At 40.7% G+C, this 22,952-nt stretch overlaps 1 protein-coding gene across 1 annotated transcript; it reads left to right on the forward strand.

Moving 5' to 3' along the window:
• The first annotated feature begins 1,692 nt into the window (after positions 1-1,692).
• On the forward strand, positions 1,693-20,300 carry LOC111673341 (oxysterol-binding protein-related protein 3-like). The gene is made up of 22 exons (XM_023431096.2): positions 1,693-1,818; positions 7,540-7,723; positions 8,050-8,166; positions 8,927-8,980; positions 9,054-9,167; positions 9,363-9,515; positions 9,634-9,724; positions 9,918-10,021; positions 10,170-10,259; positions 10,363-10,522; positions 10,673-10,797; positions 10,901-11,032; positions 11,475-11,568; positions 13,365-13,600; positions 14,702-14,839; positions 15,324-15,387; positions 15,905-15,983; positions 16,178-16,322; positions 17,658-17,802; positions 17,914-18,040; positions 18,820-18,942; positions 19,478-20,300. The coding sequence occupies exons 2-22, from the start codon at positions 7,661-7,663 to the stop codon at positions 19,572-19,574; spliced, it is 2,451 nt and encodes an 816-aa protein (XP_023286864.1). The 5' UTR covers positions 1,693-1,818; positions 7,540-7,660; the 3' UTR covers positions 19,575-20,300.
• Positions 20,301-22,952: the final 2,652 nt, after the last annotated feature.

Genomic DNA, 22,952 nt, shown 5'->3' on the forward strand with positions numbered 1-22,952 from the left:
GTGCTATTAGTTGAAAATCCTTGAAAGTCCGAAGCATCAGTGTATCCCTGGTGCATTTTCATGATTACCACCTCACTGTATCTATAGACAAGCCTGTTTATGAGTGTGTGGCTCTGTTGTCAGGTATGCATGGGTGTGTTCCCTTTGGCTACAGTTTTGCACTGTTTAGGTAAGTGCAGGGGAATCCACCTGGGTTGGACAATGAAAAGATCTGTGATACAAACACTGATAGCAATATCTAAAAATGTTTCCTGTCTGTTCTATCTCTAACATCACACCACATCATGTCAGCAATCAACATTCAGTTTCCCTCAGTCAGTCCTCACGCAGAGACGCATTCTTTTAAAGTCCAAACACTACCATTAGTTTTGTCGGCTCTAAGTTTCTGGACACACCCAGCTCTGCCTCTCCCTTTCAAAGACATTTTTTTCTCCCTTTTTAAGTTTTCCCTTCCCTCTGTTGCCATAGAAATAAGCCCAGGCAGGAAGTGACAAAGTCGTGCCTATGCAAAGGAAGAAATTTGTTTTGTTGGGTAAACAAATCCAAAGCATGAAGGTGGTTTAGAGCGCTACAAGGACAATAGAGGTGGACGGACTGAGCAGGGCTTTCTCCAAAGAAAAACATGAGGCGCATAACTTCAACAAGGAAAGATGGACATTAAGTAGAAGCACGCAAACACATGCTCATAAGTCACCCACATGCTCACTCCGCCTGGGTGCAATCACACAACTTCTCTCACTTACTCATCGTTTCAGAAAACAGTCAGCACTTGTGGCTAGAGCCATCTTTTGCAACCAGAATGTCTGTGGAAAAGCATCAAACAATCTGTCATTGGATTGTGCATCATGTTATGAAGCAATGAGACCAGAGAGATTATTAAGACTGTTTCTCCACACCTACTGGCTTTTACACTGTATATGAACAAAGTGCTACTTCTTATGACCCATAAGTGGTAATAAAGTTAAAGTAATTTGTTGGTGAGCTGAAGCAATACATGGATTAATCAAATGAATTTCGAAACAGTTGGCAACTATATTGACAATCAATTTGTGCAGAAATACCAAACATTTCCTAGTTTCAGCTACAAATTAGCTGCTTTTCCTTGATAATAAACTGCATATTTAAGTTTTCACGATTAATCGATAAAATAAGTGGCAGACAACTCAGTAATAAAAAAGGGTTCGTTAGTTGCGTCCCTACTTTGTTGAAGGCCCACTTTCTGGAGCTTAGAGCTTGTTACATGATGATGGATGGTGTATGAGTTTCTGTGACCTCTGAAACGTTCTCTAAAAGCTAGTTTCAGGCTATGTAGTAGGCCTACACAAGTATGTGTAGCCTGATGGTCAGCATGTAGTTAGTTTGGGTTACAAGGCAGGACGGACGTGAGATAATGTAAAACATTCATGAAATTGAATGTAATATCTTTAAAATACAATGATACATTAGCAAATAGTGCCATGATGAATGTGTATTTACCGGTATTCACATGACTTTACGTCAGTTAGCAACTGGAACTTACCTGACGCTCCATTGTCTGACGCTAACCCTCACCTTTTTTTTTTTTTTTTCCTTTGACACGTTTGTCGACGTCACTCTATGGTCCGTTCAAAAACGGATCCGCCCTACATTCTGTTCCCGCCCCTTTGCTATAACCTCGATTGTGATTGGCTATGAGGAGCGCCTGTCACTCCTGCCCACTAAAGAAGCCCCTCCCCGTCCACAACGCTCGGGCATTGAAGCGAGGAGCTGAAACCTCAAGCCAGGTTACTGTATGTCCTTAGTACTGGGATAGGATGCGGTAGCTTTCGCCACAGAACCGTAAGTATTTCTTTACCTTAATACTCATAACTAATGTGGGTTTATATCTGTGTTTCTGATGTTGGTGTCTCGCTTCTGTTTGAATCAAGCGGCAGAGTTGACAGCGCTGCTGTCGTGTCTGTAGCTGGACGTTTCAGCGCTGAAGTCTGATATCGCTCTCGATAGAATTACTAATGGACTTCCTCCTGACATTTAGTGCTGAATTAGTATGTGAGTCTTCTTGTAAAGGGTCCCTGTGATGTTTTTGGGCTCCTATTGAGGCTGTGTGAGCGCCGAGTTCACGACCACATGGTTTTTATTGGACATTTTGTCTGCGCAGACAAGTTTTGATTGCTGTGTTGGCAACAGGAATTGAGCAGGGCTGTGCAGTTAAACGGGACACCTGTGTTTTCTCGCCTTGAAGTTTGTCCCCATTAATGACAATCAGCGACCAATCTGGTTGCTGTGATAACATCAGCCCCAGCACAATCAGACTATTCTTCTTCTTCTTGTATACAGCAAATAGTTAAATTAACATAAATCAAGAATATAATTGGCCGATTAATCAATAATTTAAACAGTTGTTGGTTGCAGTCCCGCACACCATTAATTAATGAAATATCATGAGCCGGTCAGTGATGTCTTTCACCTCACTGTTGTGGTTCTTGAGTGATTTTGTTTTTATTACACTGTAAATCAATACTTGGCTTTAACACCTCTTAGTCCAGACAGGATGAGTTTGGTTTATGCATGAGTGGTAATGGCAACACTATCACTGTGCCATTCACACTCACATGATTGCCTGTGGGCACACATTGCCAGCCCAGTGCTCAGGCTGATGTAAACAAAACTGTAACCCTGAAGTTTTTGACAGTGGCATGGTTAATGCTTAAACAACTTCCTATTTAGTGTATATAATGACTGAGAGAAAAAAATCTGCAAACAATTTTAATATGCAAAAAATTGAATTGTTTACGTACCGTAATCCTTTGATTCCAGCTTCTTTATTATTAGGATTTGTTTCTTTTCTCCGTTTTATATGATATCAAACAGTACAGTATCTCTGGGTTTTGGACTAGTGGTCAGACAAAATTAAACTTTTACAGATGTTACCTTGGGCTTTGGGAATTTGAGATATTTCTGACTTTTCATAGCCCAAATGGTTAATTTATTAATCAAGAAAATAATTGTAACACCCATCAATAATGAAAAAAAAATTAAGCTGCAGAAGTAGGCAGAGCAGTAGTAAGAGGAAACTATCCAGCAGCTCAGCTGTGTGGGTTCAAACATATATGTTGGCATTCTTCTGACAAGTTGAAGTGTCCTTGAGCAAGACATTGAGACTTAGTCAATACAAGCTCCAGGGGGCACTGTTCAAATCTGCTCCCCTTCCACTCTAGTGATCCAAAGCAAAAGAGGATTTTGCTGAAGGCATCAATTCTCAAGTCTATCAACCAACTGATCACTATCAAGCCAAATTGTTTCTTCTTGCTGCAATATTTCTGGTCATGAACATCCAGCGTGGCTGACATGACTCACTGAGTTATCTCTATGTCACTTTCTCCTTTACGCAACACCCACTTAAAAGCTGGTAAATACCGAGCACTCCTGCTTTGACTATTACTCCAAGTGGCCACTCTGAGAACAGCGTGCCTGTGATCTCCCATGGTTTTTAAGGTAATGGGATGTTGTGGCCTACTTCCAGCCAAGCTCGCTGGTCGGCACTGAGACTCATGTGAAATCATGTTTCTGCTGGTAACAGCGCAGGTTCTATAAATAGCCCCATGTTTTATGCCCTCAGATTTTCCATAAAGAATAAACAAAGTGAATATATTCTCGCCTTTGGTTTTTTTTGTATCCATAGCAACCCATGATTGAGCGGTACTACAAAGTGTCCCTTGTCTCAGCAGGAAAGAGACAGAAAGAAATCTTTTGTCTTTTTGATGCAGAATGCATTGGTCAGAAATCTATGGACATGCTGATTCTCAAGCCTCTACTCTCTCTGTCTGTCTTTTGAGCGCACGTGAAAATAACTGATGGCTGAATGGCACATTGAGGCTGCTTGTTACATCTTTGATCACTTGCTGATATCCACATTAGTTTTTCTCTGCCCGCATACAGGAAAGACGTGCACTGTATTGCTTTGAGATGAAAAATGCTGTTAAAAATATCTTCAAACAAGCCACCGCTATCAGCTGCTACACTCTGTCAGAGATAATGTCATAGGTCAGATAAGCTGAGTGCTACTGCCACTAACCAATCCAAAACCATATGCTGCCACACATCCATCACACTATTTTGTTATAAAATTTCAGTGTTGATGCATGAAGTAGCCAGATAATATTGCCGGATGTGAGTCTATTTAAAGTAGCTTATGCTGGCTCTCAGTTTGATAATCAGTGGATCATGCACAGCCTTAACTCCATAAATCTGTGAAGGAGCTTTACCGGAAGACTCTGGCGCTTTATTGGAGGTAGAGTCACAGATGGGCCATCTGCGTGGACCTTTTTGCAGTCCCAGTCAGCCAGTAATGGGGAGGATATACAGCTATGCAGACAATCAGGTTGATGGCAGTCCTGCTGCTGCAAGAATGTGTATAGGCAGAAAGCAGATGGACTGGCTGCTAAGTCAACGTCTGTGTGTTTGTGATGCCAGGACTGGAAACTCCAGCCTGACTATTCCTCAGGCTTCAGCCTCACTGCATTGAGATCCTGTCATGGAAACTGGAGAACAACAGACGAGGCTTTGCTTTTTGTAAGCCACAGGGCTTTCTGTAAATATGAACAGTATGTGTTGCCTGTAGTCATGCTCAACTGAAGAAAGCATGTAAAGGTGGACTTAATGACTTTTGAGTGTTGTTTAAGTTTTTGTTGAAGTATGCCTTTTTAAAAGCGGCATTCCTGAGCCGTTTAGTGTATTTACAGTGTGTCTGTGCACAGCTTGTTGCAGCAAAGCTTTGAGAGAGCGCAAGTGGTGAGCGTGGCAGGCCTTTTCAGGAGGCTTGGCACTTCAGTGGTTGCTAGGAATGGAGCAAGTGGAAGAAAAGGTCTGTTTCCCAGTCTCTTCAGTGCAGTGAAAGAGAAAATATTCTGGGTGGAATGAAAGAAAAACATACCCAAGTTAGATTAATTCACTTTACATCGGTTGGTTGGTAGACCGCTCAGCACCTATGTTAGGCAAAATGTTACCCTCTGGTCTCCCGTGAAAGACCCACTGTCATCACACTGTCATACATCCAGATAAAACCAATCCCTCTTCTATTTGCATCTGTTTTATCTCTTCCTCCCTCCCATCAGCTGATTTCATGCATGCTGACACATGAAAAGACAAAAAAAAAAAAAGAAAAGAAAAGAAACGCACACAAAGTAGTCACATTTCCATCACCTTTAAACCTTTTATTTCCTCATTTGGGACTTGTGACTCTGCACCATCGACCCTTGCTGTGAGAATGACCCCTTTCCATCTTAACAGATCATTTACAAGGTGTTGTGTCATTAATGATTGACTCCTATTACGTAACACCGAAGGCAAAACCCCAGCACTTCTAGTCTTACAGTGCAGGAGCTCTCAGTGGTGTACAATACTACAGTAATCACTCAGTCGAGGTAAGTAGGGCACTCAGTGGGATGTTCGGGGATTCACATCTCCCAGTTTCATTTACAGATCCTACAATGCATCTGTGGCAGAGAGATTTATACACCAATACACACAGCAAGTTTTTAAGCTAGTGAGGTGAGGAGGTGTCATAGGGCAGTGACACTTCAAACACATTTTTTTTTTTTTTTTGCAAATGTGCTCTGATTATTTTTGAGGTTTTGCTCTAAGGAAGTGTGTTGTTGCAAGCTTTGCTGCTGAGTTGTATCAGAGGGAAAAATGGCTGATGAATAGAAGGCAGGGCTGACTATGTTATGTAAAGCTGCTGCCCTCACTCACCACTTATTGTGTGTATATAATAATGGTTGTATTCTTTAAAGAATTCATTTAGAGCTGGAAATTTCCCGTCACGGCCCTGATCTCCTACAACATGCCAATACCTAATGTTTTATGGCTGGATGCACCTTTTGTTGTTTTAAGTCCACACTATGCACAGATGTATTAACACAGACATAACTATGCGGGAGTTATGTGTGATGAATTCCATAAAGCTTCAGATGAAGCAGAAGACGCCAGCTTGTAAAGTACAAAAAAAAAAAAAAAACAACAGCTTGATGAGCTAATTCAAGCTCCCCGAGTTTATCATCTGAAGCCTACTCAGAAACGTTGCCTGTCCTGCTCCAGAGCCGTGAAGTAAGTGGGCCATCCATGTGTTTCAGTCTGCTTTTAGCCCAGTGTTGACTGTAGCTAGCGGTGTGTTATGGTGTGTCGGGGGTATCGAAGCATAGAGCACATTCTTTCCTGTTGATGACTCACGTCCTGGGCATGGTACTGACTGTAAGCAAGGCCTTGGGGAACTTCAGAACACACACACACACTCACACACACACTTAAAACCACCAGACTGTTTGCAGGGGATGTAGTTATCAGCATACTTAAAAGCCAGAAGTTTACACAAATTTGCATGCGTGCGAGCGCACACACAAAGACCACAGGCATTCCGTCAGTGTGTTAGTCCACCATCAGGCTTGGTTGTGTCCGGCGCACATGTATTTCACACACCCACATAACCACACTTGAATTCAGTCTTTAGCAGCACCAGCATACACAGGGAGTGGCTATAAAACACACATAGGGGGATAACATACACATGCATACAGCCAGGTTGGGGCATGTCATTTGTGGCAAGGATAGGAATCAATGTTGCATAACACTGCTCACCCCATACAACCATAGACATGTACAGTACACCTCTGTAATTATGTAGCGGCATAAGACAAAACTCAAGAAAGAAACCTTTTTAAATTCACATTCAAATCTGAAATCCTGGTACAGGAGGAGGAGGCTGGAGGAAGTTAAATTTGCTGAAAACAGCCAGTGATTAAGGTTGGTTGAGGATTCATTCTTTTCAGTTTTGTAGTATGTAGATGGAATGAGTGCTAAATGTGAACTGCTTAGTGTTAGAAATAGGTTTTGGACATTAATGACTGGAGGATATGACTTATATGTGACTACAAAACACCTGCTGAACTACTGAAAGATTCCATTATTATTATGGCCTCATTTTTAAAAATATTTTTCCTTTTTATTGTGTTTTCACTAGTTTCACACTATGTGGTAGTTACATGCACATGCTAATGGAAGAAGCCACTGGAGTCATAACTTTTTATTGTTATTTTTCACTGACAGTCTTGCTTTGTATGATGCTCTCCACGTTCCAGTGGGAATTTTTGCTCTATTCCCGATGTCCACATGCTTGTTTACAAATAGACTTTTGATCATAAAACATGTATGGCACTGCCATGGTCATAAATACTGACTATGAAACATTTATGAACTGTGTGTGTGTGTGTGTGTGTGTGTGTGTGTGTGTGTGTGTGTGTGTGTGTGTGTGTGTGTGTGAGCTCATGATAAATGTGTTTTTATTCAGAATATTTGTGTCTAGCTTCCGTAAATCAAAGCTGCTTTGGACTTTTTTGGGAATTTCATATCCACAATTAGCTTTGTTCACAGTTAGTCAGACACGGTGACTAAGTAATTCCTCCCTGTTTTTGTCTGTCTGTTCGTGCGTGCTGCTACTCTTCTGTTTAAATTGAGAGTAACCTTTGTGCTGCTCCGACATCAGTTTGTTTTAACCTTTCTCTGCAGTGCTTACTGTTGCGGCGTGGCCTTCAAAGGTCAGAGTGATGCTCCTGGCGGATCCGCTGTGACCTGTGTTACTGCGGTTTCCACAGAAACAAGACAACGGTGTGCAGAAAGTCGCAAAAAGATGACGTCGCCGTCGCCCACTCACAGTGACAGCAGCGGCTCCTCTAAACATGACAGCAACCAGGTGTGTGTGTCGCCGAGTATCTATGTGTGTGTGCGTGCTGTGTGAATAAAAATGGCTTGCAGCCACTGTAAGCATTTCAGCTTTTGTTTTTCCTCTTAGTTAAATTTATCTGACCTCAGATTTGCTTAATTTAATGCACCATGTACCACAGTGTCCCTAAAGCAATGAAGCAGGTCAAATATTGTAAATGTGTCTTACCTATATGGTGTCTGTGATGATATGTTTACTGTTTACACAGTTAGATTGTGGTATACCTCTTAATTTAAGGGAGAGAATATCACTTGTCTGTCTAACTCTAACAGTGTTGCTCCCGTGTGTCCCTCCAGGACAGCTGGGAGATTGTGGAGGGGCTCAGAGGGGTTCCTGCCAGCATGCAGGAGCCTGACAGACAGGAGGGTTTCCTGCTCAAGAGGAGGAAGTGGCCCATGAAGGGATGGCATAAGGTAAGCCGTGAGGTCACACTTGTTATTACAGTCTCGGTTCTTGATCAAAAGCAAACTCTGGAGCAAAGCAGACTTTTCCCCACCATGTTCAACACACATTTTAAGGGTAATACTGTATATGGGCTTTGGTGGTACTTTCTTTCCTGCTTGTACCGAGATTGGACCAGCAATACTTTTAGTCCTCCCTTAATGTCTAACTAGAGTTCTGACCTGCTGTCTTTTAGTACCTCAAGCTATTTTTACATTTTCCTCCTCTTCACCATTATAGTCCTCTGTCTTTCCTTCATTCCATTCTTTTTTATTCCCTACTGATTATACTGTAACCCTGACTCATCTTCCTCCCCCTCTTCTCTCTGTGAGTGTGCACATGCATACCTGGAAACTTCTGCCTTACAACACGGAATTTCCACTTTAACAGGCAACATTTAAATCACATGGAGGCTTCAAAGTGCCTTGTCAGTGTATTCCTTTTTATTGTAAAACTAAAATGAGCAAAGTGTACTTAAAAGCTTTGGTTATGTCTCTGCATGGTCATTATCCACACTGCCGATTCATTGCTGCTGTCGTAAAATTTGAATGTCAAGGTCAAGGGAAAGTAGTGTTATTGGTGCAAAACTGCACAATATTTGCAAACCTTTTTTATTGGTGTTTTTAACTATTGTATAACCAAAAAGTACAATACATCTATGATTCAAAGGTGTCAAGAACTGAAAATGGAGTCAATTCTTGTGCTGATTAAGTTTGATCTCTTCCCACCCAGAGATACTTTCTGTTGGAGAAAGGCATCTTGAAGTATGGAAAGCGTGGAACTGATGTAAGTATCACCGCAAGAGCACCATCTGTCATTCTTGCATACAGACACATGCTAACAAAGTGTTTTTGCACAGCTGAAGAAGGGAAAGCTTCACGGCTGCATAGATGTTGGCCTGTCTGTCATGTCAATCAAGAAGAAAGCCATGTGCATTGATCTGGACACAGAGGATAACATCTATCACCTAAAGGTAATTCTTGACACTGAAATACTATATGTGAGCCAAGCTTAGTTGAATCCAGTGTGATTCTGTGTCATACACAAATGCCTTGACACCTACAGGTTTTTTTTTTTCCCCTTTCATTTCCTGTGTCTGTTTCATGTTCAGACACTCACAGCAGCTTTCTCCAAGTTGCTGCTCCTAATTTGACTTTATGGCACCCAGGTGAAGTCTCCAGAGCTGTTTGAGGAGTGGGTGTCAAAGATGCGTCATCACCGTGTGTTTCGACAGAATGAGATTGCCATGTATCCCCATGAGAGGCACCTCTTCCACCCCCATGCCTCTTCCTCTCCCTCCGTCAATGACTCTCTGAGAAAAGTAAGTTGTTCCAGTGCTTGCTATTAAGAAAAAAAAAAAAGTCTCTTAAATTTGAAGCAGTAGGGATCTGGTTATGTGATATCACCTTTCTTCATCTGTATCTTTCTCTCTCAAAAAGAGGGCTACTCTTACCAAGCAGGCGTCAGTCCACCAGGCTAAATTCAGTTCTTGGCTCCATTCCTCAGAGGACATGGACAGGTGCTGCAAAGGTTGGTTGCTCTGTGCTGTTTTGTCTTTTTCTCTTGTGCTTATCAAACTGTCATCCTCGCTTGTCAACAATTTTGATTTTTTTTCTTTAAGTGTGTCTCACTGCAGCGAATCTCTCATGTTATATTCTATCTCTCATCACTTCCCCTGCATGCATCCAAACTTTCATCTAATAATAATCCGTCTTTCACGCAGACTTGGAGGAGTGTGAATCGTATCTGCTCGAACTCAACCTGCTGCTGAAGAGCATGGAGGTCCTCCACCGCACGTACTCGGCTCCAGCCATCACTGCACTACAAGTAAACAAAAGCACACAGATTAAGTTGGCCGTGGTGTAAAATATGGTTTTGCTCTTTGTGTTTATTAAAGCTATTTACAGTGATGCCAAAATGAAAATGCAGTCATTTGGTTTCCTACCCTGTAATACATTTTTTTGTGGTGCCACAGGCATCTACTTATGACATCCCCAAAAAGGAGAAGAGGCCAAGGAGGTGGCGATCCAAAAACAGTGGCAAAGAAACCAAATCCACGCTACAGGTACATGTACATGTTGCTCATTATTATTGCATATTGGCATTCAACGATGAGAATGAAGGGAAGATAATGGCTAATATTTCATCTTTCTCTGTTTGTCTCACAGGTCCCAAGCTGTATCTCCTCCAAGTCTCCTCGTCTCCATGCCTCCAACCCCAACCTCTCCACCACTGAGTCCAACGCCCAGGAGGTCTGTCCTGAATCCCCAGACTCGCCTACAGATGCGAACCGTCTTCAGGAGGATTTCTGCAGGCTGGCCAACAACAGTGAGTCCTTGCCTAAATCAGCACAAGATTGGTCAAGAGATCTATTTATTTCAGATAGAAAATGTTGCTTTTTTTCTTGTTTCTATATGGTGTAATGGTTTCCATGACAACTCTGTTATTGCCCTCTTTGTTTCTGTCTCTTCTCTCCAGTCCACACCACACTGAAATCAGCCTTTAGTTCTCTGGTAGCAGAAAGAGACAGACTGAGGCACACCATCGACAAGCAGGCACCGCAGCCTGTGCAGGTCATGGGCTTAAAGACTGCCTATGCCTCAGTGAGTGAATCTGTGATTCAGATGTAATTATGCACGATTAGACCACAATGACGTTATACCACAGGCCCAATTTCTTTCAACTGGCTTCTTATCATCTAAACAGGAATGTTCAGGCGGCTCCCACTCCTTGGTCCACCAGGTTTCTAATGAGAGCAAAGCATCTATCCCAGAGTCCATATCAGAGTTCTTTGACGCTCAGGAGTATCTTCTCTCCTCTTCCTCCTCTGAGAACGAGGTCAGACACCATCTTTTACCTCATCCTCTTCCCATTCTTCACGTTTAAAGCTAAATGCTGTGATATTTTGATAGACTGATTGAGACTGAGTCTATAAAATGTGAGAAATTTTGAAAAATCATTTTAATCACGATCACAACTTCCCAGACTAAAAGGTGACACCTTTTTTTAAATGTTTGGCTTTGTCCAACAAACACCCATAATCCAAATGTATTCAGTTTAGAATTATATAAAACAGAGGAAAGATGCAAATTCTTACATGTGACATAGAGCTGGTTTTAACAAAACTTATATCTGAAGGTAACAATTATGCAACAAGTACAGCGGGTGCCTCATTTGTTTTTCTATTCTGGTGACTGAGGACTTATCAGTTTGTGTTTTTGTCTTTTGATTCTATGTTTGGACGCTTGCTGACCTTTCACCATTGATTTTCTGTCTCCAGGTGTCCGACGATGACTCGTACATCAGTGATGTCAGTGACAGTGTCTCCATGGATACCTGCAGCAACGAGGGAGGGAGTGAGAGACACAACTCTGGTACGTGATACAGTAACAAGTTACGTGTCTGTGTATGTGTGCAGGACATGGTGTAAAGAGACCTTATTCTGTCAAAGAGAGGCAGGACTTGCCTGTCTCTGTGCACTAAGCCTCTGCGTGTGCTTTTGTGTGTCAGCATGAAATAAATTATAAATGTCTGGAATCAGAAAATGTACCCACTTGTTCAGAATATGTGTTGAACATGACCATGGCCAACTTCCAAAAAATGTTTACAAACTCCGTGCAATTTTTCATCTAACAGTATGTGACAAAGCATCTGTGAACAGGCATCATTAATTCACTGCTACAGATGGTGTTTGCTTTATGTTTTCACTGCAGAAAACTCCAGGTAGCACAAAATAGAAGAAACTGGGAATTAATTAAATGCACAATATGTGATTTTCTGTCGCTAGGGGTCTTTCGATCGAAACAACAACAAAAGACGGAGTTTGGTGTCAGTGTGAATTAGCATGGGATTATGGGAGTTGTTCTCTTCACCAGCGTTACTGTCATTGGAGTCAGCTTGTCACGGTTAGGATTCCTTCAATCATTCAGGAGGGTTTAAGCAGGAGCTGAATTATCCACAGTTTCTCCAACACACAGGAGGACTCGGAGGGGTGAAAGCTGACGCCAAAGTTCACTCAGCATGTTTTTCTGATAAGTCAAGACCCAGATGACTAAAACCCTTCACCTGGTTCAAATATATAGTTTAAACGACCAAGACCTAAAATGTAAATTGTAAAAATGTAGTTTAAAACTAAATTTAAAAAAAAGTCAATTTTGATCATTCAGACAGACAAACACAATGCTGACACATGTGTAAAGGGGCTATGATGTCATTGCAATAATAAAATGCATGCTTACCTTGATTAAAGTACACAAATTAAACAAATATATAGCATAGGTTTAGTTGTTCTTAGACATTTTAATAATTAAAAGTTACATATTATACCTTTTTTTTAAGTTGTTCAGTTGCAAATAGAAATTGGGATAATCAGGTTTGGATTGTATGACTCCAGCTTGTGCAGAGGAGGGAGTAAATGAAAATCTCAAGACATTTGTGGTTTAATATCTTCTTTTTTGTGTGTTAATACATTTGTTAGACTACGACTAAATCGGTTTTTGAATGCATGTGCCAGAACAATGAGTATTCCTGAACTGAAGCTGATAAAAAAACAACATTTGTGTTGATATACATATTTTTTGTTTACTTAAATTTGACCATTTTCCTTCCAAAAAACACCTAAAAAACACATTCAGTCAAACTGTTTCATAGCTTTTCCATGAATTTCCTTATTTGCTTTCATGAAAAGCCTCTCAAAGAGCATTTAGACAATGACAATGACGGGACACCAGAATTCTCCACTGAAACAGTTATAGTTAGAGCTTCTCCACAGTGGGTGAAAAAAGTTTTAGTGCTGGCTTTAAGTGCCACCTGAAGCTACAATATATCCTCATCTCCATCAAATCAGCTTTTAGAATCAGAGACTTTACAACATTTAATTTTTTTTAAAGTATATTTTTTGGGCTTTTATGCCTTTAATGGACAGCACAGTGGAGAGTGACAGGAAACGGGGAGGCAGAGAGAGGGGGAATGACATGCAGTGAAAGGCCGTCCGATGCCTCTACACATGGGGCGCCTGCTTAAACCACTACGCTACACGACGCCCCACAACATTTAATTTTAGACAATGTGCACATTGAAGCTCCCGCACTGCTCCGTCTCACTTGTTACTGTTCTAAATATAATTTTCTTCCTCTTGTCCCACCGCTCCTCTCTCATTTCTCTCCTCCAGTGAGCAGCGTGTTGACCCTGACTCGTCGGCGCTCCACGCTGCCGTCTCCATGTCCCACCAGCAGCGTGAGCCTGTGGAACATCCTGAGGAACAACATCGGAAAGGACCTTTCCAAGGTGGCCATGCCAGTACAGCTCAATGAGCCAATCAACACCCTCCAGAGGCTGTGTGAGGAGCTGGAGTACAGCGAGCTGCTGGACACTGCCAACCAGACCCAAGACCCTTACCAACGCATGGTGAGAGGATACGATAGTACTGCATTATAAATCTGGTGGAGCCTTGTCAACAAGTACTAAGTCTACCTAAAAACTTGAGATGTCATCTACACGCAGACATTTATACATCTACACACATGCATAAACTAGTCTCACTTGGGCACCGACTCATACACTGATAAGCCAAAGAAAATGAGAAGATTTTTAGCTTGCAGAAGGTTGAAATATTTATTAAGTCCTCTGATGTTCACGTGAACAAAAGCACACAGAGAGAAAAAAAAATCAATATCACAGTAGCTGTAGCCAAATATAGATAGATGTGTTGTGAATTCAGCACTCTTCCTCAATTATCTTTATTTTTTGTTTCTATCTGTGCCTGTTTGGCAGAACCTGAGTATTTTAAACACTTTTATAGTCAAATAGACACCCAGTAGTTTAATATAGACACATACTGTACACACACTGTACAGACATGTAGTATTAATCATATTTAGTTGCACACAAACACACATTTACATGCACCTCAATTGTTGTCATGTATAAACATATACACACACACACAGTTTATACTGTATGTCCATACATTGGTTCATTTAAAACCGGTTAGTATCTGAAACACATTGTGGCATCATACATACACTCAGTATTATCTTCACAATATTAGGTACAGGTATGTTTACAGTCACATACATGAACAGCTAGAGTGGCACTCAGTAGAGGACATATCTCTGCCAAGACCAAACAATCCTACACGTCTGCTGTTCTCAGGTATAGCTTTATGTATTTATTGTCTTCAATCCTTACAAGAGATAGCTGTATAGTTTTACTGCCTGTCAGCAAAATGACATCATCATTATACAGTTCATTCAGCTCTAAAGCCATATGAACTGTGTCACTGATATGTCGCAACCGCTATTGTTATTATGTAATTTTATTACAGTAGTTGTGTGTTGACTTTAAATACTGATGTAAGCATTCCACAATGCTGCTGGTGCCATTGTTACTTACTATTGATAATTACAACTCTGTGTGTTATGCAGATCCAGCATTTTGTTCCACCTGCTCTGGATTATTATTATGTCGATTTTCATTTTCATCTGTCCTCTCTGATTTTCTACACAGGTGTATGTTGCTACGTTTGCAATATCTGCCTATGCCTCCACCTACCATCGAGCAGGAAGCAAACCATTTAACCCTGTCCTGGGAGAAACGTATGAGTGTGACAGACCCGACAAGGGCTTCAGGTTTATAGCTGAACAGGTAGAGGTCACACAGTTTACAGCACACAGCACGATTCACCGCATGGGAATACACCCCCTTCTCAGGATAGGCTCAAATACACATTTTGAATTTGATATGTGAAGTGATTGAGATAAGACTGATTTTCTTACCAATTAAAGGTACTGAATGGCCATATGTATTTACGTTAAAGTTGTTACATTTAGTAATTGTCACACCCTGGTTAGGTCTCATGTCAGAGCTTTCAAATAGGACATTGTGCACTGCAAGAACAGCGCCCTCTTCCTCTTGTAAACACTAGAAGTCCCACAATGACCCACCAGTCTTCTCTGTGATTGTGTGGTTTGTTTACAGTAATTATACTAAACTCTCAAAATATATGTAGTAATACTCTATAGCTGGCAGCCTTTCCCACCTTTTGTGTTCGACTGATTGATTAATACACCTTTGTGAGCTACAATGAGTATTATTATCTCATCTCCTATCTCTTCTCTCCATTTCCCAGGTGAGTCATCACCCACCTGTGTCAGCATGTCACTCTGATTCGAGGAACTTCACCTTTTGGCAAGGTGAGCAGGAGAGGACATGACTGGAATAAACATCCAGTTCGCCCTCTGTTTGGCTGGGCTTACTTGGAGACTGCCTTAGTGCTGCCACACCTTTTATTTCTGAGAGTCTGATACGTGGTGTAGGTTATATTTAAGGTCAAAGCTGGTGTTATGCAAGATTAAGTAACCTTGTTGAACTTCATGTGGCCTTGGTGCTCTCTCTGTAATTTTCCATTGTGTGATGATTAGGCACTTTATACATATTATAAGAAATTAGTGTGTAGCTTATACTAATGAGACCTCATTTGTTATCTCTGCCACTTTAAACTCAACAACTGAACAGCCATTGGTAGTCAGAGAAACTGCAGACCATTGCCTTGTTTGCATTTTTGCCCATGCACATGAATAAAGACGCTGATTTATAAAGAAGAAACTATTGTTTGTTGAATTGACCAGAAAAAGAATGTTTAAGATCAAAATTAAGATATTTCCATTGTCACAAGCGCACACATCCATTGACATCCATTCTCCTTTTTAGATGTCCGATGGAAAAATAAATTCTGGGGCAAATCCATGGAAATTGTTCCCATGGGAACCACACATGTCACACTACCTGCGTAAGTCCTTCACTCCTTTACTTGCTCTGTGTGGGTGGGTGTGTGTTTGTATGTGCATGCGTGTTTGTATTCGTCTGTGTTTAACACAAGGTTTCACAACACCATGCACAGCATAGGCTGTGAGTGTAAGTATTAGGAATGAAACCTTACATTTTTTGGACTTATTAAATACAGTATGTGTGTGATTTCTCCAGTTTTGGCGACCACTACGAATGGAACAAAGTAACGTCCTGCATCCATAACATCCTGAGCGGCCAGCGCTGGATCGAACACTACGGAGAGATGTCCATCAAAAATATCAACAGTGACGCCTGCCAGTGTAAAGTCACATTTGTCAAGGTCAGGAAACATAAATGTTTAAATCGCTGTCATGTTTCAAAGCATAATGATGTAGAAAAACTTCAGTCTCTGTGGGAAGTCACTTGCTCCTTCTTGTGTAGTGCTATTATAGAGACAAACTAAACCTAATTGTAAAATAACTTACTGTTGTTTCTCCTATTAGTATGTTTTGATTTGTCACATTCACATGAACCTCTGTAAGTGACTTGTCATCATTAGCCCTCTGACATTTAGCACTAGACTTTTAGCTTCATCATCCTCTGAGCTATCAAGAGCAGACAGAAAAGAAAGTAGTGCTTTTTTCATGCAGTGCTGCCTTCTCAAACAGACTCACTCCCTCTATTCTGTACCATCAACACTATCAAAGCACACAGCGCCCTCTTCTGGACAAAAAGAGGAACTGAAATATCAAAAGATAAAAACATGAGAAACTAGAATGGCACTCAGTAGAAGACATACCTACCCCAAGGCCAAACAATCCATTTGTTCTCAGGTATAGCTTTAATTATTTATTGTCTTTAATCCTTATGCAAGACAGCTGCATGGTTTCATTACCTGTTAGGAAATTATGACGTCAGTATCATACAATTCATACAGCTGTAGAGCTGTATGAACTGTCTCATTGCTATGTAGCTACAATCGAATTTACCAGCAGGTATTGGCATTACTTCTCACATCACATAAAGTACTTTATTCATGGCTCGGACGAAGTTGCTCGTCATTAACAACTCTGCCTCTTTCTCATGAGTCAACGGACGGACGGTCTTAGGCTCAGTGGAGCCAGATAATGAAAAGATATCCTGGGTATGTTGAACTTGCTTCGTAGTACAGGCCTCTGATGTTTTTTGGTGTTTGTTTATGTAGCCCGTCTTGTTTAGTGATAATGTACTTTGTGTTAGAAGTTGCAGTAGAGCTTCAGCAGCTTGCAGTCACGGTCCCACAGGCAGCTTAGTAGTTAGTTTTTATGTTGCTGTTGACAGTGTGGTGGCAAGAATAAGGATACCCACAGTGATGATGCCAGTGGGCAGAGCTTTTTCCGTAGCCATTAACCACAGCTAAGCCACAGAGGTTCTGCAGCAGGAATCTCCTGGAGGCTCTCCACTTCGTACCGCTCTGCTGCCCTCAGACTGTCAATCTCTCCTTGGTTTCTCTCTGTCAGATTTACAAGGAGGGTAGTCAGTGTGGCACATGTTCGTCTCACTTTCTGATTTCTTATTTTCCTGCCGAGCATGAATTACTGCCTCCAGACATTCAGCTGCAATTTTTGTGGTACTCTATTAGACTAAATATTAATGTTTTAATGAATATTTTTGCCTCTGTCTTTTACTCTTTCAGGCAAGATCATGGAGCTCCACGGTGAACGAGATAGAGGGAGTGGTTACAGATTCAAATGGAAAAGTTGTACACTCCATTTTCGGAAAATGGCATGAGTCTGTGTTTAAAGGAGACCCACCTTCTGCCACGTGCATCTGGAGAGCAAGTGAGTGATTGGTCACACACCTTTCACACGACAGCAGCTGGATCAAAAAACAAAACTATACTGGACATGACATGACATGACAGCTGCAAATTTGTATGTGTGTATATGTAGACCCCATGCCAGTGGATCAAGAACAGTACTATGGCTTCACCCAGTTTGCAGTGGAGTTGAATGAGCTGGACTCCACCCTGAGGCCTCTGCTTCCCCCAACAGACACACGCTTCAGGCCGGACCAGAGGTTAGCACTCTTTATTTGTCTGTAATGTTGATTTCTGTTGTTGTTTCCACAGACCTCATCCCTACCCTCTACAGAAACCTTATTAGTTCAGTTACTATTTATCTCTATATTTGTTTTCTATTCTAATGCCCTGCACAGATGACCATGTTGTGTAAAAGGATTTAAAGCTACCAAAACTGACCATTTAGCCCCAAACACTTTTTTTGCGAACATGATTTTGTCGACCAAGTCCATGTGGTGTAAAGTACTACACTTCAGAAATATGACCATAACCATGGCAACAGTCTATGAGAGTTTAGATCCATGAGCATGAAGTCACCACCATCCACTCATAGAAAAAGATTATATTATATTTACAGAACATAGTAAGATTTTACTAAAAAGCTTGGATAAAAACATACCATAATTTGTCCACATAAGCACATGAATGAAAAAAGTAATAGGTGTTTTTCTTGTTACGGTGTCACTAGAAAATGAACCTTCAGAATGTGAATGCAATCTGCAGATGATTGCATTTACAATGGTACATTCTAAATGAGACTGACCAAGGCTGAACACTTTGAAAATTAAGTGGGATAAATTAGGAGCTATACTGGGACAGATACATAAAGTCAGCTACATCTACTTCTGCTGCTACTGTCCATTAGGAGGGAAAGCACAAAGTTTTCCCGTTTGCGTGGGAGGAAAAAGTCGGATAAATGGTGGCGGTGCTCTAATAAGACCAATGTTCTACTGTTCTTCATCCTGACTCGCTCACTGTCTCCGTCCTCTTTGTCCAGGCTGCTGGAGGAGGGGAACCCAGAGGCAGCTGAGGAGCAGAAACAGAGGATAGAGCAGCTCCAGAGGGAGAGGAGGAAAGTGCTGCAGGACAACAACATGATGCACCAGCCACGCTTCTTCAAGTATGCGGCTCTATATGTGTTTGTGTGTTCTCTGCATATGAGTCTTTGTGTGCAATCAGACACAGTGTTCACATGTTTTTCCATGTAATCATTCTGTCCCAAACGATAAGGGACCGTTGGTCAGAGATGAAATAATTGTGACTAAATTTCAAGCTCATCATGACAAAAAAAGTCATTATTACCCTTTTATGTCATTGTCCATTATGTCACATCCATTTCAGAAGTATTATATGCAACTCATCAACTCATCAGATGCTCTACTCATCATTGTAACTGTATGTTACACCCAGAAAATATACAAATGCAATCCTCTCTTATGTTTTGAATCAGACCTTTAGTATGAAATTACAGTGGATACACACAAAGTTAATATTGATATTTATGTTGAGTTTCAAACAAAATAATTTCAGTGTAGCTAATATTATTCTGAAAACTTAATATGTCGTTTAATATGCTGTGCGTTGGACAGGTGAGTGATGTATCATTCAAAATGTTTCATTGATAAAAACAGGTTTCATTCTTGTTGTGTCAACAGGAAGTCTAAGGATGACACATGGGTGAGCAACAACACTTACTGGGAGCTGCGTAGAGACCCCAGCTTCAGCATAATGGATTTCCCTGTGTTGTGGTGACCTCTGGATTTGACCACACTTCTCCACTATGACTTCTCATATAGAGGGAAGTGTAAAACAGAACTGAGACCAGCCTCCAAGAATCCTGACTTGGTTAACATGAATCACTCCATGTCATGGTAACCTAAACCAATATGGACTTCCTGCTTCCACTTTTGGGACAGAGCCTGTAGAACTTCTGTTGTAGTTTTTATTGTTTATTATGTTTCTCCTAAAGGGTACATTTTCCCCTCTCATTATTGTAACTGTACATTTACACAGTGTCAGAGTAGAGTAAATATTAATATCATTATGTTCTGTTGCATCTCAGCATTTACCAAAGTGCCTTCTTATTGCAGTGCTGCACTCAATCAACTGCTTTAGCAGTTATGCAAAAACACTTTTATTAAGAGACTTTTAAAACTTCTTGTCAGAAGATGTCGATAATATGTGGACTTTACTGGAGGAAATCGGATCAGGGTTGGAAGTGAATTTGTTCAAAAGGTCAAAAATTGGTTGAGTATTCCACATCCAGTCAGTATCATGACACCAGGATTTTCTGATTGCTTTAGCCAGTGGCTGATCATAGCAAAAGAGGGACTCAGCCTTATTTCAGTGTGCTGCCTTGTTGTAATCAGTCATGACTGTCATAGGACTGTAGATACAGTTTTTTACTGCGGGGGAAAAAAGCAATAATACTCCATGTTAAAAAAAGACAATAAAGTGTACAATGGATAGACAAGTTAAGGTGTGTCACATGTTGTTTGTCTTTCTATGTGTGAGGGATGAGCCACAATTTTGGTTACTTGATTTCTCATGCTAAAAATAAGTGAATCCCACCCAAAGATAATGATCATTGGAAAGTGTTTTTAGACAATTACACGTGAAAGACTGATTGCAGATCAATGCATAATTTCCAGTTCATCCATTATCTATACTTACTCATCCTTTGCAGGGTCATTGAGGATACACCCTGGACAGCTCTCCAGTCTAATACAAGGCATACACGGATACACAGACAGTCATTCCCACATACAGGCAATTTAAAGTCTCCAATTATCCTGCATGTCTTTTGGACTGGGCAGGGGGGGGGCTGAAGCATCCGGAGCAAACCCACACTGGCACCAGCTGGTCGACAGGTTTTTACCAAAACCTTTTTCCTGTGAGGCGACACTGCTAATCATTGCACAACCTCCATGCCAGCCTAAATTTGATGTTTTCCACATGTCCTTGTGTGTCTCCATCACTTCCTCTTTACTGCCTCATCTTCCTCGAAATCTTGTCCAAGGGGCAAAAAGTGCGATTATCTTGTTCCACAGGCCCATAAACTCCTTTTGTTGGATAAGTCCCTGGATAATCTTTGCCCCATGGTTCCTGTGCAGAAATACATTCTTCATTTAGGGTACCAAAACCTACAAGGTCATAAGATTTTAACTAAGATTGAATGAAAAGCATTTTTTTACAGGGGCCACCAACCACAGGGATTATACAAGTCTTGGTAACCCACCTGACTTCTATTGCAGGATTCAGCAACATCTTACTAACAACACAAAGGAAACCCACTGCGAAGCTCTTCCCTGCTGTCAAGATTTGATCCTCCTCTCGGAGAGGATTCTGGGCTCTGTCAAAGAGCAACTGGAGGCTGAGGTGAGGAGACTGGGGCCCCGCTTGATGCAGGGCCCCAGTCTCTCCAGAACAGTGTTGCAGTGTTGGCTTAGTGTGAAGCACACAGCCCCTCTCAGTGTTGAATTAGCACAGCTGTCATAGCCCTTTTAGCTCTGTAGATGTCCAGTATCCTGGACTTGTTGCTGGAGATGCTCTTTTTACTGTGGCTGTCAGATCGCTGTGAAAAAAATATAGACATCATTTTATCTTTAAGTTATTTGAGTCAATTGGTAGTTATTACATAAATTATAGTGTATTCTACTCCAATAAAGATTATATACTGTATCTCTACAGCATACTATACTATATTATACTACATGCACTACATGCCTATACACACTGTACATTGTATAATATAGTAATATAAGGATGGCACTATTGGTTAGCACTTGTTCCTAATCAATACACATTAAGCACAAAAGTAAATACCAACTTATAAAATATATTACTGTATAAAGCTTTCTAATTCCCTAATTTCTTTATTTCATTTAAGTATAAAAACCTTGTTTTAGAAAGATATCATTGCTGAATCGTGACTTATGTTAGCATGTATGAAAAACCTGAGGTTTACCATCCAAATATACCAGACACTAGCCAGATGTCTTTGTTTGTTGGTTCACTCACGTATTATTTAGCCGCCAAGGATCATGAAAAGAGGCTCTACGCAGCTGTTTGTGAAAAAGACACATACAGCAGTATCTTTCACTTACAGTTCTTTCAAAGGAGTTATTTAGAGTTAGTTATTTATGGCAGTGAGCAGGTATTTTACAGTATAGTCTACATTGTTTGTGACAAAAATTTATTGATATGGCAGTACTTCATTTTTGTGCCAACAACCTACTTGTTTTTTAATGTCAGAATAATGTACAGAAAAAACATACTCAGTTGTCTTTTTATGTTTGATATTTCAGATTAAATACTGTCTAATACTGTTTCAGTAAAACAATGAAACGATGCAAGAGCGTGTTTCAGTTCCCACTTACAGCTCTATGATTTATTGTGAAAGAAACTTTTGAAAAAGGATCCAAAGTGGCCTGTGTAATTCTATAATATAGCCTCAAAATGAGATTTCTTTTTTTTTTTCCTCCTCTTTTTTTTCTCTATTTGGCACAATATCCTCTGTTGTGCTGTTCCTCTTTGGGCGTGAAGTTTGCCTGCTCGTGATTTGATCACACAGGTTAAATTCTGATGTTTATTCTTTTGCTAAACCTTGTGGTGAAACGTCAAGTACCGTTGCTATGGTTACCTACAAATAAATAGGGGCGCATTCATTTCAAACAGCAAATGGTATGTGTCCACTGCTGTCTGGTTATGAAATGTGTCAGAACTGAGGCCTTTCCATGTCACTTTATACTTATTACTCCACAGCTGGAGTTACTGAATTAAGACACAACAAAGTGACAATCTGATGAGATGCATACACTGTTTTATTAGATTAAGTTATTGAACAGTGCATAGAATAATTAGTATTACAGTTTTTGCCCGTTGCTTGAACACATTTTGCAAAACTTCGCTCATTGTGCCAAAACTCTACACACAAGTAAACATGACACAACACTGGGAAATATACCATTCACATCTGTGTCAAATTGAAACTCTACTATCAAAACCTAAACTCTGCTATCAAAACCTAACAATCCTTTGTCAAAATGTAACTCTGGTGACAAAATGACACACACTTGCATCATATGCATACACTTTCAGATCAGGGGGAACACACTAGTCTACTTTATA

The sequence above is a fragment of the Seriola lalandi genome, unplaced genomic scaffold (assembly GCF_002814215.2).
Source record: "Seriola lalandi dorsalis isolate HSWRI2012SDOR001 ecotype SW California unplaced genomic scaffold, Sedor1 jcf7180002054916, whole genome shotgun sequence".
NCBI lineage: Eukaryota > Metazoa > Chordata > Actinopteri > Carangiformes > Carangidae > Seriola > Seriola lalandi.